Genomic DNA, 15,534 nt, shown 5'->3' with positions numbered 1-15,534 from the left:
GTACCAATGATGAAAAGAAAATGAGACAGAGGATCACCTTGACACAAACCCCGGGAAGGTCTGAAATGGCCAAAAGGACTACCATTTAATAACACCGAGAAAGAAGTAGTTGTAATACAGAGACATATCCAGTTAATCCATTTGTCATTGAAACCCAAAGTATGAAGAATAGAAAGAATGAAACTCCATTCCATTCGGTCAAAAGCCTTTTCCATATCAATATTAACCACCATAAGACCACCATTACCCCTCTTTGATTTGAGAATATGAAGCATTTCATGTGCCAAAATAGAATTATCCTGGACGTGTCACCCGAGAACAAAGGCTGTCTGAAAAGGCGAAATAAATTTGGATAAAAGAGGCTTTAACCTATTAGCAAGCAATTTTGAAATGATCTTGTAGATAATATTGCATAAACTAATAGGCCGATAATGATGAACAGAGGATGCACCCAAACATATTGGAATCAAAGCAATAAACGTATGATTTTGTTCCCTCAACAAATGGTTATTTTGGAAAAATTTCCAATAGCCAGAAGAACAGTGTTTTTGATATAATCCCAATATTTGACATAAAACAGAGCAGCAAAACCATCTGGACCAGGGGCTTTGGTACGCCCTAAACTCTTTAATGAAGCAAATATCTCAGATTCCGTAGGCAAAGAACCTAGGAGAAAATTATCCTCATCCGAGATAATCGGATCAAATAGGCTCAATAACTCCTCATTGGGAGAAGGATTTGAGGAAGTAAAAAGTAATTTAAAATTAGTGAGAAAACAATCCCCTATAGCTGAACGGTCCGAAAGCCAACCTCCCTGAGGAGATTGCAAAAGACTAATAGAATTCCGTCTCCGACGAATCAAAGTACTAGTATGAAAAAACCTGGTATTAAGATCTGTGGTAGTGAGCCATAATTCTCTAGATTTTTGCTTCCAGAGAGATTCCTCCTGTTGACGATAAATATCTAGCAGATTCTGGAGATGAAGTTCCAAAGCAAGATTAAAATCAGATGGAGGGGCCTGTTGAGCAGTATCAAGGAGAGCAAGAGTATTATCCACCTTAATTTTAATATCACCAAAATAAAGCTTATTCCATTGCTTAATAGCAGATTTGGTGAGTTTCAACTTTTTTGCTAAACAATAAAAGGGAGATCCTGTAATAAGAAAAGACCAAGCCTCCTCAACCACTATACCACAAGTCGGATCACGAGTCCAAAATTCTTCAAACCTAAAAGGCCTAGGTAACGAAGGGAGAGGAATAGACGTATCCAAAAGCAAGGGGTTATGATCCGAATTATGGGCAGGCAGATGGGTAACAGAATAGTTTGGGAAAAAATGTATCCATTGACTATTGGCAATACTCCTATCCAGACGTTCCTTTATTAAATCAAAACCTTGTCGGTGATTAGACCAAGTAAAAGGATTGCCCGAGAAACCCAAATCCACCATACCAAAAGAATCCATAAATTCATTTTTGGGATTAAACGAGAAATAGTCAAAAGGACGTCCACCCAATTTATCATCAGAAGATGAAATAGCATTAAAATCACCAATACAAATCCAAGGAACGGAATAAGAATTACCAAAATCTGCCAAAGCCATCCAAAAATCTAAGTCAGTTTTCTTATATGGGGGGCCATAGACAAAAGAGAACAAGCATTTCACAGTGGGATCAACAGAATAGCACCAAACAGAGATAATATTACTAGAAACACACACTGACAAAGTTAATATCATTCTTCCAAGGCAACAGAAGACCGCGTTTAGAACCGGAAGGCGGAGCCTGGAGCATATTTACAAAACCCAGTTGATTCAAAATTGGGCTAGCTAAGTGAGAAGCTGTTTTTGTTTCAGTCAAAAAAAGAACATCAGGATTGTGCTTCCTGATAATAGCCCTTAGACTCCGAACTGTAGAGGACTGAGCTAAACCCCTACAGTTCCAGGAGATTGTAATCATGGTGCTGGAGGGGGCCTGGCAGAGCCAGCCGCCTCAAAAGATGCTGAAGATGATACAGCCACATAAGCATCAACATGGGAGACTTCATCCACAAGAACCAGCTGGGTAACACTCCGAGTTTTCCTAGCTGCCTTGTGAAACTGTTTTCCTGCTGAAGAAGACAGGGGCTCAAGAGAAGCAGCCAACAGGGGATCCTTCGAACCAGGAGAAGAAGCTACAAGAGAGAGTTCCTGAGTAGTCCCTGGAGTGACCGGAGCTGGTGGAGAATTCCGCAGTGAAGACAGAGACTGAGCAACAAGTAACATACGGTCTCGAATACCAAGAGAAGAAGACAGCTTCTTGGAAGGAGGGGAAAATAAATCCGAGACCTCCGAGACAGCAACCCGCTTCTGACCCAGCATGGGACGCAACTCCTAAAGAGGAGTTGGGTAAACCTCAGTCACTGGAACTCTGCCCCTAACTATCGAGACTTGTGTTTTTGGCAAATAAGGATGATGGCGGGCAGAATGACGAGGAGAGGGGGATGTCTTTGTAGGAGGGGGTTTGGTGGGGGAATACACTGGAGGAGAATTGTATGAGGGAGGGCTGGAATGGACTTGAAATGGAGGAGGCGGTAAAGTGACAATTGGTTGAGTGTAGAGATGGGGAATTTCAGGAAGAGAAGTTTGAGGATAAACATGCATAAAATGGGGCACAGGGGATGGAAAAGTAGGAGGGAGAGATCTTACTTGGTGCTGAGAAGAGACCGAGACAGGCATCGGGGAGCCAAATAGCATAAGATCCGTGGTTGCTGGAGGCAGGCCAGAGTAGAAGTGAAGAGCTGAAGGGCCAAACATAGTTAAACCCGAAGAAGATTGGCTCAACACGCCTGTAAGTTGCTGGGCAAGTTGAATATGCCCAGAGTTATGCTGATCATGTGGTCCATACACAGTAGGCCCAGAAGAGGCAGGGCCCAAATCAAAGAGAGGAGCAAACTGGCCCACAACCATCGGGTCAGAAGATACCAAAGGGGAAGATATTTTTTCTTTCCCTTTGGACGACTAATAGGGTTGGGCGTACGACGACGTGGCAGCTCCCTGTCCATAGAAGTAAGAAGAACGTGCAGAGGAATGAAATCTGGTTTCTGGAGGCAGAGAAACATTCGTCGCACGCCTCAATGGAACTGAAGACGAGGGATGGTGGGAGAAGCAGCCGAGGCAGAAGCAGCACCATGTAAGTAAAGAACAGAACCAGGAGCTCCAGCAGAAGAAGGCAGAGGCAGAATGGAACATCCACTAGAAACCGAAGCAGGAGTAGCAGAAACCAATTTTCGAGACTTTGGGTAAACATAACCACGAAGAGAAGTAGAATAACGTTCAGGATCAACCAAATGAGGAGGAGCAGCACAATAAGTTTTACGGTGACCAATACAACCACATAACACACAATAGTCGCACAATCTCTCATACAGAAGTTTAATCCAAAGTGCAGAAAGGCCACTGCGGGGAAGATAGAAACCCGGAACCAGAGGCAAATAAACATCAATAACAAGGCGAAATCGAAGATGATGATGATTGATGATACCTGATCTTTCACCATCTTCAACAGTCAGAACCTTAAGACCAAACAGTTTGCCAATCTTAATGGCGTTCACAGCCAGCATATTTTCAAGAGGAAGACCATGCGCTTGCACCCAAAAAGCACAAAAAGATAGATCAACCTCTTCAAAAGCAAGCTTAGGGGGCCACGGTTTAACAACAAGCAGAGCACCCTTAATATTATAAGGACCATTATCCATTATTTCTTTAATCAAACGATGTTCAAAAACTTTGAAAAGAAAACGATCTCTAGGAAGTAAATCCACCTCAAAAGGTAAAGCAAACCGCCAAGAGACATTAAGGATATCACGAACCCAAACAAGAGAGGGGGGATTTGGAGAATCCAAACTGCCCAGTAAACGGAAAGAGTTATCAAAAGGAAGAGGCGCCGATTCCAAAGGACAAGGATCGTCACAGTTGAGTGCTTGAGTTTCCTGAATAAGCGCCTGGAGATTGATCAGTGATTGGTCCATGTTGCAGGAAAAGAGCAAGAAGTAGAAAAAGCCAAGGTGGTAGATAAGAGAAAAGAGAGGAAAAAGGACATGAAGCCAATAGAAACAAAGAAAGACAGATTCTGTGAAATTGACAGGTGAGATGGGATGGGAAACTGTGTAAGAACAGGTGTAAGATCCAGAAAGAGTGAAAGAGGATGAGGAAACCGTTCCCTTGGTAGAGAGAAGGCATAGTCTCTCTCTCTAGAGACATTTTTTGTCCTCACACAATAAAATATTTAAAATAATGGGAATTTAGATAGCGTAATGGGCGTTCGGATTCTCACAAAACGTTATTAATTATCGTACGTGGGAACATAATTTCTCCTCTTTTTTTTTTTTTAGGATGTGGGTTACAGGGTTAGCAAGAAAAAAGAAGAAGAAAAAGAAGAACGTCACAGTGGCGAGGACCCCTCACCAACTCTTAAAGCGACAAATTAACAACCCTAAGTTGTTGTTAATTGTTGCCTAAAGGCCCTAAGCTAGGGAAAATATTTTAATTAAGTGAGTCGCAGAAATAATCACTGATGTCTAGATCTATTTCTTTTTTAAGAATTAAGTGGATATTGTAATCTAATTTTTTTTTTTTTAACAGAAACGGTAATCTATAATTGATATGGTGAACAGCCCAAGGCTTACAACTTGAAAATAAGGGACAAGCCCCCTATTCTCTAAACCAGAAAGATCTGGCTTAATAAACAGCTGCCTAAGCAGAAATACAACTTTTACAATAAAGACATTTGAGCCTCTTTTACATTAACGCTCACATTTTAAAGAAAAGAGACCAGATCTAGCAATTAGCCAACAAATATTCCCATAAAAATTGAACCCAACACAAACAGACTGTGACCCAAGAAAAGAGAAAAAACACAAGACACTGAAGTAGAGACCACCCAAAAAAAGCTGCCGACAGTGGAGGAAAAGGGCCAAGAAGCCGGACGGCGGCGCGTGAGGGATACGCGTTGACACCGGTGCCACCCAGACGGAGGACCAACGCTAGACGACCGAAAACCGCGGAGATCGGCCAGAAAAAAACGGCGCGTGGCCCATACGCGCACCAAACAGCGGAGAGCCCACTGGCACGTGGGCACCACGCGTCGGTCACCGGAGACCGACAGGGCCGGATCTAGCGGCGGCTGGGACGAAAGGCGACGAAGAACGCGGCTGGGGGGCGCGTGTCAGTCAGAAGTGGGCGAGGAATAGCAGATCTGGCTTCCAAAATATGAAGAAAAAAGGGTGAAAGAACGGGCCAAAAAACATCCCGCCGACGACCCGAAACGCTCGGCCAATCCCCCAAGGAAGACAACTTGAGATGAGAAATCCTGCCAAACAAATAACAACACATAAAAACCACCATAGCCCAGAAAGGCTAGGGGAAGACCAGCCTCCACCGGATCTAGCCGGGAGGAACAAAAGCTCCACTACCTTAAAGGTTATGAGAAAAACTAACCCCACTGAACAAACCCAGGGGGAACAAAAAACTCTCTGACTCACGAGGAGTCAAAGAGAAATCACCACCGGGAGGGGAAGGCAAGAAAACCACCCCCTCCCGGCAAAAAATTATCTTACAAGCAACAATTAATTATTTTAGGGGAAAAAATTTCAGAATTCTTCAGTGCTATTTTGTCCTTTAGATCTCAATTTATTTCCAAAAATAAAAAACTAACCAATTATACGACAGAATAACAATTATCGGAATAATTATTCTATTAATTTTAAAAGTCTATTCTATATACCAAACATATCCTTTAAGATGGTTCCACTTGTTATACACGGATTCGGATCTAGAGGATACACCATTGTTTTGTCCACCATGTTAGATGAGAGGCTAATACTGCTGCTCATTGTCAAGTTAAATTAGTCATTTTCTAATTTCTTGACAATGTATGTGGATGGAGGACTGCCCACTATTATCTGGAATGTGCTTCTTGCTTAGCAGGAGATTATGGTTTGATCAATGAAATCTCAACTTTTCAAAATAATAATAATAATAATAATTAATGTCTCACACCAACCTTTGCTTAGCCTATATATATTCAACCTCGTTCATGTGCACTAAGGAAGGCTATTGATTATATATATTCCTCATTTCCTTGAATGTATTAATTAATTAAGTTTAACAAAGACTAATTCAAAGCATGCCATAAGTTGATTATTCTTGTAGAAAAAAGTACTGAATGATTGATGACTTTGATTATATATATATATATATATATATATATATATATATAAGCAAAATTGAAAATTTCCTTGACTTTTTCAAAATTGAAAACTTCCTTGACTTTTTCTCCATGATGCTCTCTCTCAAACTGTTTTCATATATTTTCACATTGACTCATTGACATATATGATTGATGTGCGATATTTTAAACAATTTATTTACACTTGAATAGATATATAACCAACCTATCAAAATATTCACAAAATAGCAAAATTGAAAATTTCCTTGACTTTTTCTCCATGATGCTCTCTCTCAAACTGTTTTCATATATTTTCACATTGACTCATTGACATATATGATTGATGTGCGATTTTTTAAACAATTTGTTTCCACTCAAATATATAGATAACCAACCCATCAAAATATTCACAAAATACTCTAACATGATGATGAGAGGATGAGGGAGCAAATTCATTTCCCTTTATACTTTTTACTCCTACTCTTTCTTTTTTATTCTGGATTTTTCTTTTGTTTGTAGGTATTCTCTGACCAGATCAGTAATTTTGACTTCTTCGCTATGCATCCATTCATCTATCTTTGTGTTGTGTCATTCATTTTCTCCCTGGCCGTTCTTACTGTTTGCTGGTTGTGTTTTTACTTTGAATAAGAGTTTTTTTCTCTTTAGATCTGCCCTTATAGGTGATTTATATAATGAAGATTAGTCAGATGTTAAAGGTTATCTCTCACGGCCGGTTTAAATAAATATTTTTAGGATATTTGGCTACACTTGTCTTCGATCTAATCTGCACGGAGCAGATTTGCTCTTTAACTATTTTTGTACATGGGTTAGGGGAAGATAAAAGTCAGAAATAACACTTTATTGTAAGAATTTTATTGTATCTATGACTATATAATCTCATAGTATATAGCTATGATTTTGCAAAGCTTTATACTTTGTGATATAAGAACTTTGTGTTTGTGATCTTTGATCAATGAAATACTCATTTGTTTCATTAATAAAATAAATAAATAAATAATAAAAAAAAAAAAAGAAGAAGAAGAATACAACCAACCCGGCCATCATAACTGTTACAAGAATAAAAGGACAAAAACATTAAACCAAAAATAAATTGATCAATACATGTCTATAATTTGCATAGAAACATATAATGACAATTGAAATTTCCCTTTCCCTAAGTCATATGACAGTCTCTCTTGAACTGTATATATATTGATTCAATTCCTTGGTGTCTACCTCTTTCCTTGATATATATGCCCAATTCTTCCATTGTTTGTGTACGTGATTAATATTTTTTAAATGATATTTTTCCTTGATATATACCAATTAACATCGATTAATTTGATCAAGTGTGTTGGGGATAAAATCAACCCCGAGGGCACGTGGATCCTAACCTTGAGTCACCTCGGTGTTACATCTCGGGCATTCATCGTGACCTTGTATAAAAGATTATCTCGGTATGGTAACATCTCGGACCTATCGAACTCAGTAACTGTGCAAAATATCCCGAGATCTCCTAGTATGATCGGAGCGAACATGTCTATGATATTCGCGTCTCGGAAGATTGGTTGAAGCACGCTACAACCGTCTCGGAAGTATCTTCTTAAACTCGACTAATAAGTAATTAAATGTTGACAGAACACTGGCATGAGTTCATCCCTGAAGTTAGAACGCTGTACAGTGAGATGTGGCCCATATCCCGGAAGCCTAGAGGGTAATCTTTATCCCATAATTAGTGGGATAAGGCCGTAATGGTATAGAACAAGGATTGAAGAAGCAAAGTGCTGTCCAACTTGGACTCTACTGCCTTATTCAAACCTCCTGAAGATAAGGTCGAGATTCGAACCAACTGGGACTCAAACTCCTAGTCCAATTGGGTTTCGAGAGTCCCAGTAGGTCTGTAACGTAACCATAAGCCTATAAATAAGACTACTACGCTAGGTATTTTTGACACAGATTCTCTGAGCTTTTGAGATTACTGATACTCTCCAGAAAATAAATTAGTTTGAACTGACTTAGGCATTGGAGTGGGCGTAGTCGGCACCCCCGACTAGTCGTTTGTTATTTTGCAGGTTTCGAGGTAGGCCGATCGAGGGAGTCAACGAATCATCAGGTGATACATCACCATACCAGAAACTATACCAATAGTTTGGCGCCGTCTGTGGGAACGATTATTCGTTTCTCATAAAAAAAAAAATCTGTGATGGTGACAACACGACGATCTAATCCGGCTCAAAACGAAACTCATGAAGAAGAGCGACGCCCTAATCTAGGTCGAGATGATGCCCGCGGAGAGGCAGAGTCTGCCGGTCCAGAGGCCAGAATAACCCAGCTGAGCCAACAGTTGGCTCAGACATAGAAGAATGTGGAGGACTTGCTGGCTCAGAATGCCTTGCTGAGAGCTGCTCAGACTCCATCACCATTGAATCACGATGCAGTTGAAGGAACAAATCCTAATGGAAACCCGGAAGGGTCAGGGGAGAGAGCCGAGCCGCGGATCGAGGACCATGTGAAGCCTATTAACCAGGTTCCACCCTCACCAATGGATGCTGAAAGAAGGCTACAGCAGATGGTCCTAGACTAGGACACAAAGTATGATGCACTATCAAGAACTATGGATCAGAAGCGCGATGGGAAAGAGTTTCTTGTGGATAACCTCTTCCAGCATAAGGAGTCTATATTTACCGAAGAAGTATCCAACTTCGACCTGCCCGGAAGGTTTAAGGTACCCGATATCTCTATTTTTTCAGGTAGTGAAGACGTAGTGGAGCATTTGGATAATTTCCGATCTCACGTATCCTTGCATAAGACACCCGACGCTGTGGCGTGCCGGGCTTTTCCCCTCACCTTGTCCGGAAAGGCCCGAGATTGGCTCAGAAACCTTCCCCCGAGGTCAATTGATAATTTCGATACCCTTGGTAGGAAGTTTTTGACCCAGTTTGTGTCCGGAAGGATCAGGAGGAAACCCCGAGGGTATCTACTCTCCGTACGGCAGGGGCCAAACAAATATTTGAAGGATTATTTGTGGAGGTTCAACCAGAAGAAGTTGGAGACGGAAAGCGCACCAGACGATTTCATTTATGGTGCAATTTTCCAAGGATTGAAGAAAGACGGACCATTGATGGCTGACTTGGTGTTGAAACCACCGAAGGATCTCTATACCTTTATGGTAAAGATGGACAGATACATTAATCAGGAGGAAACGCTCCAAGCCCTTCTCGACGATTCTCAGCAGCAACATCAGCCTTCCACCGAGAAACCTAAGAGAAAGAAGAATCCCAAGGCCACACAGGATGCCAGTCCCGAGGAGTACAAGAAGGCAAAGAAGAATTTCAGAGATTACAAGTGGATTCCATTAAATGCCTCTCTCACTGAGGTGCTTATGGAACTCAAAAAAGATCCAAACTACCAGAGGCCGAGGCCCATCCCAGGAAATCCGCCTCGACGCTTGGCTCACAAATATTGTGTCTTCCATGATTCATATTGTCACCTGACCGAGCAGTGTGTATCACTGAGACAATTGATTGAGAAGTTCATCGAAAATGGGAAGTTAGTCTAATTTCTCGTTAATGAGAGAAACCAACAAGAGTGGGACCAATATCCGCGGCTTAGAAGAGAAGAAGATCGGAATGAAAAGAGAAACTATCAACCGAGGCAAGAAGAGAGAAGAGGTAGAAGCAGAGAACCAGGACCTCGGCCTTGAGAGGATGAAAGAAGGGAAAGAAGCAGGAGTAGAGCTCGGCTGGAGCAGCAAGGCAACCTTCCCATCATTTCGGGAGGATTAGAAGGTGGAGGAGAGTCCAATTCAGTTCGAAAGGTTTATGCCAGGTAGCTGGATGATTTCGAAGTGTATTCGGTCCAAAAGCCCCCCAAGTCTCGGAAATGTAACCCTATGGTTGTAGGGTTTTCAGATGATGATTATGCTAGAGTTTCACTTCCGCACATAGACACCCTTATGGTCACTCTAACAATTGCGAATTATCAGACTCGACAGATCCTTGCTGATACAGGGAGCTCGGCCGATATTTTGTTTAAGTCAGCCTTTGACTACATGGGAGTCCCACGGGAGAAAGTGGTTCCGGTCTCATGCTACTTATTAGGTTTCGCTGGAAAGAAGGTGCTGCCTCTCGGTTCGATTGATCTCCCTGTGAAATTCCTGATAGTTGACAAAATTTCAGCCTACAACGCCATTATCGGAAGGACAGCTCTCAACGATTTAAAAGCTGTGACCTCAAAACCAAATCTCAGTATGAAGTTCCCGATAGAAGAAGGTGTTGAAGTGGTTAAGGGAGACCAGAATGAGGCTAGACGTTGTTACAACTTGTCCCTGAAAAGCACCCCAAGGCAGCACAATCTGGGTGAGAAAGCTAAGGAGGACGGGAAATAGCAGTCACCGTTGGAGGAGCCTGTGGAAGTCTTGGACGAGTTCGAAATAGGTGATCCGGAAAAGAAAGTTCGCATAGGCTCACAACTCCCCCAACTAGTGAAGGAAGATCTGGTGGCGTTCTTGAAACACAATAGTGATGTATTTGCCTGGAGCCACAAAGACATGCCAGGAATCGATCCCTCGGTTATTGTCTATAAGCTGAATGTGGAACCGAGTCATCGACTAGTGAAGCAGAGAATAAGAACTTTCGCTGCTGAACGAAATCAAGCTATTGCGGAAGAAGTAGAGAAGTTGTTAAAAGCTGGATTCATCTGGGAAGTGGATTACCCAGAATGGCTGGCCAATGTGGTGCTAGTAAAGAAATCTACTGGAAAGTGGAGGATGTGTGTAGACTTCACTGACTTAAATAAAGCATGCCCGAAAGATAGTTTTTCCTTGCCTAAGATCTATCTATTGGTGGATTCAACGTCCGGGCATGAGCTCCTAAGCTTTATGGATGCTTTCTCGGGATACAACTAGATCTACATGGATGAAGCAGATCAAGAGAAAACTGCTTTCATCATAGACCGAAGACTCTACTGTTATAAGATGATGCCCTTCGGTTTGAAGAACGCAGGAGCCACTTATCAGGGACTGGTCAACAAGATGTTTCAGGGTCATGTTGGTTAAAAGTATCCGGGCAACCAAACATATAGAAGACCTCCGAGAAACTTTTCAGACTTTAAGAAAGTACAAGATGAAGCTTAACCCTATGAACTATGAAGTGTGCCTTCAGAGTTTCTTCAGGAAAATTTTTGGGTTTCATGGTATCACAGAGGGGTATCGAAGCAAATCTAGAGAAGGTCAAGGCTGTCCTTAAGATGGAGGCACTGAGAACAACGAAACAACTCCAACGGCTGACAGAAAGAATTGCGGCTAGGGGTGTAAACGAGCCGATCCTGCGCGGGTATTGGTTGTTCGGGATCGGCTCGTTTGAGTTTTTCAAGAGCTCGAGCTCGCGACGAGCCCTGTTTCTGTGCTCAAGCTCGGCTCGCCAAGGGATGAACCTTGTGCGAGATCGAGCTCGAGCTCGATCATATTGGCCAATCTCGAGCTCGAGCTCGGCTCAAATAAGTTGAAAAGGCTTGCACGCCCAGCGCTGCGCCCTCGGCACCTGAAATCTCTCTCCAACACGTTACACCCCACTCTGGAGCATCTCAACGCCGAAGACGACAATGCATGGAACGATTGAGAACGGCGGCTTTCCATGGTGTTTTGGGAAGGCAGAAGAACATGAAGAAGAAAAATGCCTATACGTGAGAAAAGAAAAATGAAGAAGTGAATGACATTATTGATTTTTGAATTAATGAGAAAAGAAAATTACATGTAGCATACCTTTCAAATCTGATTCAAGCAAAAAAGAAGAAGAAGAAGACCAAATCATCATTGCAAAAAGCAAAAATGTTGGGGAGGAAGAGAAATGGTTGCTTCAAGTCTGAGAGCCTTTTGGAGAGAAATGAGGTGAAACACGTGATTTTTAGGAAGAGAAAACTTCTGCCCTTTGGGAAGAAAAGAGGTGAAAGGCTTGATTTTTGGGAAGAGAAAACTTCTGCGTGTAAAATTCCAAGGTGGTCTGAATGTAACCCACATGTCTAAGAGCTTTCAAACTTCTGATAACTTCTGCGTGTATCAAATCTCAAGGAATTGCTTTCAAATCTCATGCACATATCAAGGAAATGAAAGAAACGTGTGGTGGTAAATATGAGATAATGCCATAATGGTTGCCATCATAGACATATAGGAACTAGGAAGGTAACGTGTGGTGGTAATTGATAAATATGAGGTAATGGTTGCCAGCAGATATTCTTTGGCTATATATATATATAAATTAATTTTGAAAAGAGTGAAACTATTTTTTATAATAAATATATTTGGTAAAATCTAAATGAATAGATTGAAAATAAAAAAAATAAAATAAAATAAAAAATAAAAAAAATTGGACAACAAGTGGGGCCAAACAAATTGCAAATCTCTAGTAGCCTTTTGCTATCATTAAATACGTGTGAGTGTCTTTTAAATCAATGCATTTATAACATATAATTATATACTTCATACTAGTAACATAAATTATTCAATATACATATAATTTATAATATATTACATTATAGCATTATAGCATTTATTTATGTGCTTTTGCATAAATTAACTATTGGTAGTTGTTAATTAATTTATGCTTAAAAAATAATATACTATATATTGCGGTTCACATAATTACATTTGTATATATATAAAAAAAAAATTATAGTTCCACTTAATCTTGTATATAAAAAAAGATATATATATATATATACTTTGTTGATATAATTAGATGCTTAATAATAATTATATGAAAAATCATAGCCTTATAACCTATAAAATATGAATTTGGCTATAAATTATAATTAAGCTATAATAATAAGATGTAATTATCAACTTATTGACTTAACACAAAATTAACTTATTGAACGGGAAAAAAATATACTTACATACTTAATAATCTCCAATAAACAAAATATCATTTGATCTTGGATTTTAAATCATGTGATCTAACAATTTTTAAGTATCTAATGATAAAAATTTGTAACAATAGTCAATATAAATATTAACTAGCACATATTACATTAACAACATTAACAATGACAATTATTATATGATCATCTGGTATTGTGTATCTAATGATAATATTTAGATCATATGATCTAATGATTATATGGTACAATGTTAGATCATATGATAATTTGATCTAAATTCTAATAATAATACTTAATTTGTGATTATAATTAACACATTGATGATTCTAATCCTAATCACTTAATTTAGAATTCTATGAATCACATTATCATTGTATATGAATAATGTGGTTATGTGAATTGTCATTATATCATAGGACTAATGTGAATTGATACTTATGGATATCATCTATATGCTTAATTATTGTATCTGGTTAAGAATTATTAAATACTTAGAATCTTAAATCATACTTAGTCATTGTATTAGTATGAATTTGTATACTTATATAACATTATGTATAATTTATACTTGTACTTAATTTGTATATATATATATATATGAATTACGAATCATATCATATGATCTATGAAATTATCTATGATAAGTATGACCATTATAAGTCAAATTATCTTAATTCGTAAGTATCTAATGATAATAGTATCATATGATTTAATGATTCATAAGTAACTAATGATACTGCTTAGATGATATGATCATATGGCACAATGTTATATTATTATATGATTATGTAGTCTTGTTATATTATATGAATAATATGATTAAGTATCTGAACTGTCAATAGATAATATGATTAAGTATTAATATTATTTACTTTTACTATTTGATATACATATAACTAATTAATTATTGCTACTTAATATATATTGACCATTTTTATTTGTTACTTAATTTATGCTTTTACATATATATTGTATAGCAATAATAAATAATATATTGTATAACTTATTTTTATTAATATATATACATATTAGTAAATATATACGAGTCTAGTTCTAAAGATAATACTTATAACATATAATAAAGTGATTACATGTCATATGCCATAATGTTATATTATTATATAATCACATAGTCCTATTATATTACATGAATAATATGATTAAGTATCTAGATTGTCATTATATCATATGACTAACAATTAAGTATTGATATTATTTACTTTTACTATTTTATATACATATAACCAATACATTATAACAAATTAACATATAAATTATTTTTATTATATATATATATATACACACACACACACACACGAGTCGAGCCTTAATAAATGAGTCGATCCTTATACGAGCGGGTTCACGAGCTTTAATCGAGTCGAATCGAGTTTATAAGAGTTTGCATCGTTTAATAATCGAGCTTAATTTCATGTTCACGAGTGGCTCATTTAATAATCGATTCGAGCACAAGTCAAGTTCAAACTGAGCCAATCCCGAATAAGCTCGCGAGTGGCTCAGCTCGTTTACACCCTTAATTGCGGCCTTAAACCAATTCATTTCACGGTCAACAGATAAGTGCTTTCCCTTCTTTAAAATTTTGAGAAAAACGTTTACGTGGAGTGAGGAATGTGAGGAAGCTTTCGGAAAGTTGAAGAAATACTTAACGAACCCTCCATTGTTGAGCCGCCCTTCCGAAGGGGAAATACTCTATCTTTATTTGGCAGTCTCCCCCTCAGCGGTAAGCTCGGCTTTAGTTAGAGAAGATGCAGGGATTCAAAAACCAGTCTACTTTACGGGTGAGGCACTTCACGGAGTAGAGGAAAGATATCCTCGGATTGAAAAGTTGGCGTTCGCTTTGTTTGTCTCGGCCAGGAGATTGAGGCCATACTTTCAGGCTCATGCTATTCGAGTCTTAACGGAGTATCCGATGAAGAAGGTTCTGCAAAAGCCTGACCTACTGGGAAGGTTAGTCAACTGGGCAATGGAACTCGGACAATTCGATATCGAGTTTCATCCTCGGACAACTATCAAGGGGCAGGTTCTGGCAGATTTCTTGGTAGAATTTTGCAACATCCAGGAAGCGAAAGAACTTCCAATAGAATTAACTTGGGTCGTGTATGTGGATGGTTCCTCGGCATGGGGCAGAAGCGGGGTAGGTGTCCTCCTCGGGAACCCTAAAGGTCAAGAGTTCAATTTTGCTATAAAACTGGACTTTGTCACAACGAATAATGAAGCAGAATATGAAGCCGTAATACCAGGTTTGGCATTATCCCGAGAGATGGGAGCAACTAATGTTGAAATCCGAAGTGATTCTCAAGTAGTGGTGGGCCAAGTTCAAGGACAATTTGAAACACAAGAAGATCGAATGGCCAGATATCTGGACCAGGTGCGCCAATTCCAATCTTATTTTGAAATGGTTGTTATCACAAAGATACCTCGGGAGGAAAATATCTGA

At 39.2% G+C, this 15,534-nt stretch overlaps 2 protein-coding genes across 2 annotated transcripts; both read left to right on the top strand.

The window, feature by feature from the left end:
- Positions 1 to 8,817: 8,817 nt before the first annotated feature.
- Positions 8,818 to 9,762, top strand: LOC133876353 (uncharacterized). The gene has a single exon (XM_062314620.1). It carries the CDS (start codon positions 8,818 to 8,820, stop codon positions 9,760 to 9,762), a length of 945 nt encoding a protein of 314 aa, XP_062170604.1.
- A 990-nt stretch (positions 9,763 to 10,752) lies between these two features.
- Positions 10,753 to 15,534, top strand: LOC133876352 (uncharacterized). The gene is made up of 5 exons (XM_062314619.1): positions 10,753 to 10,944; positions 11,110 to 11,250; positions 11,406 to 11,536; positions 14,700 to 15,015; positions 15,157 to 15,534. Exons 1-5 carry the CDS (start codon positions 10,753 to 10,755, stop codon positions 15,532 to 15,534), a joined length of 1,158 nt encoding a protein of 385 aa, XP_062170603.1.

The sequence above is a fragment of the Alnus glutinosa genome, chromosome 8 (assembly GCF_958979055.1).
Source record: "Alnus glutinosa chromosome 8, dhAlnGlut1.1, whole genome shotgun sequence".
In the NCBI taxonomy this organism is placed as follows: Eukaryota; Viridiplantae; Streptophyta; class Magnoliopsida; order Fagales; family Betulaceae; genus Alnus; species Alnus glutinosa.
The sequence above is the reverse complement of the archived record's forward strand: the minus strand, read 5'-3'. Positions and strand labels throughout refer to the sequence as shown.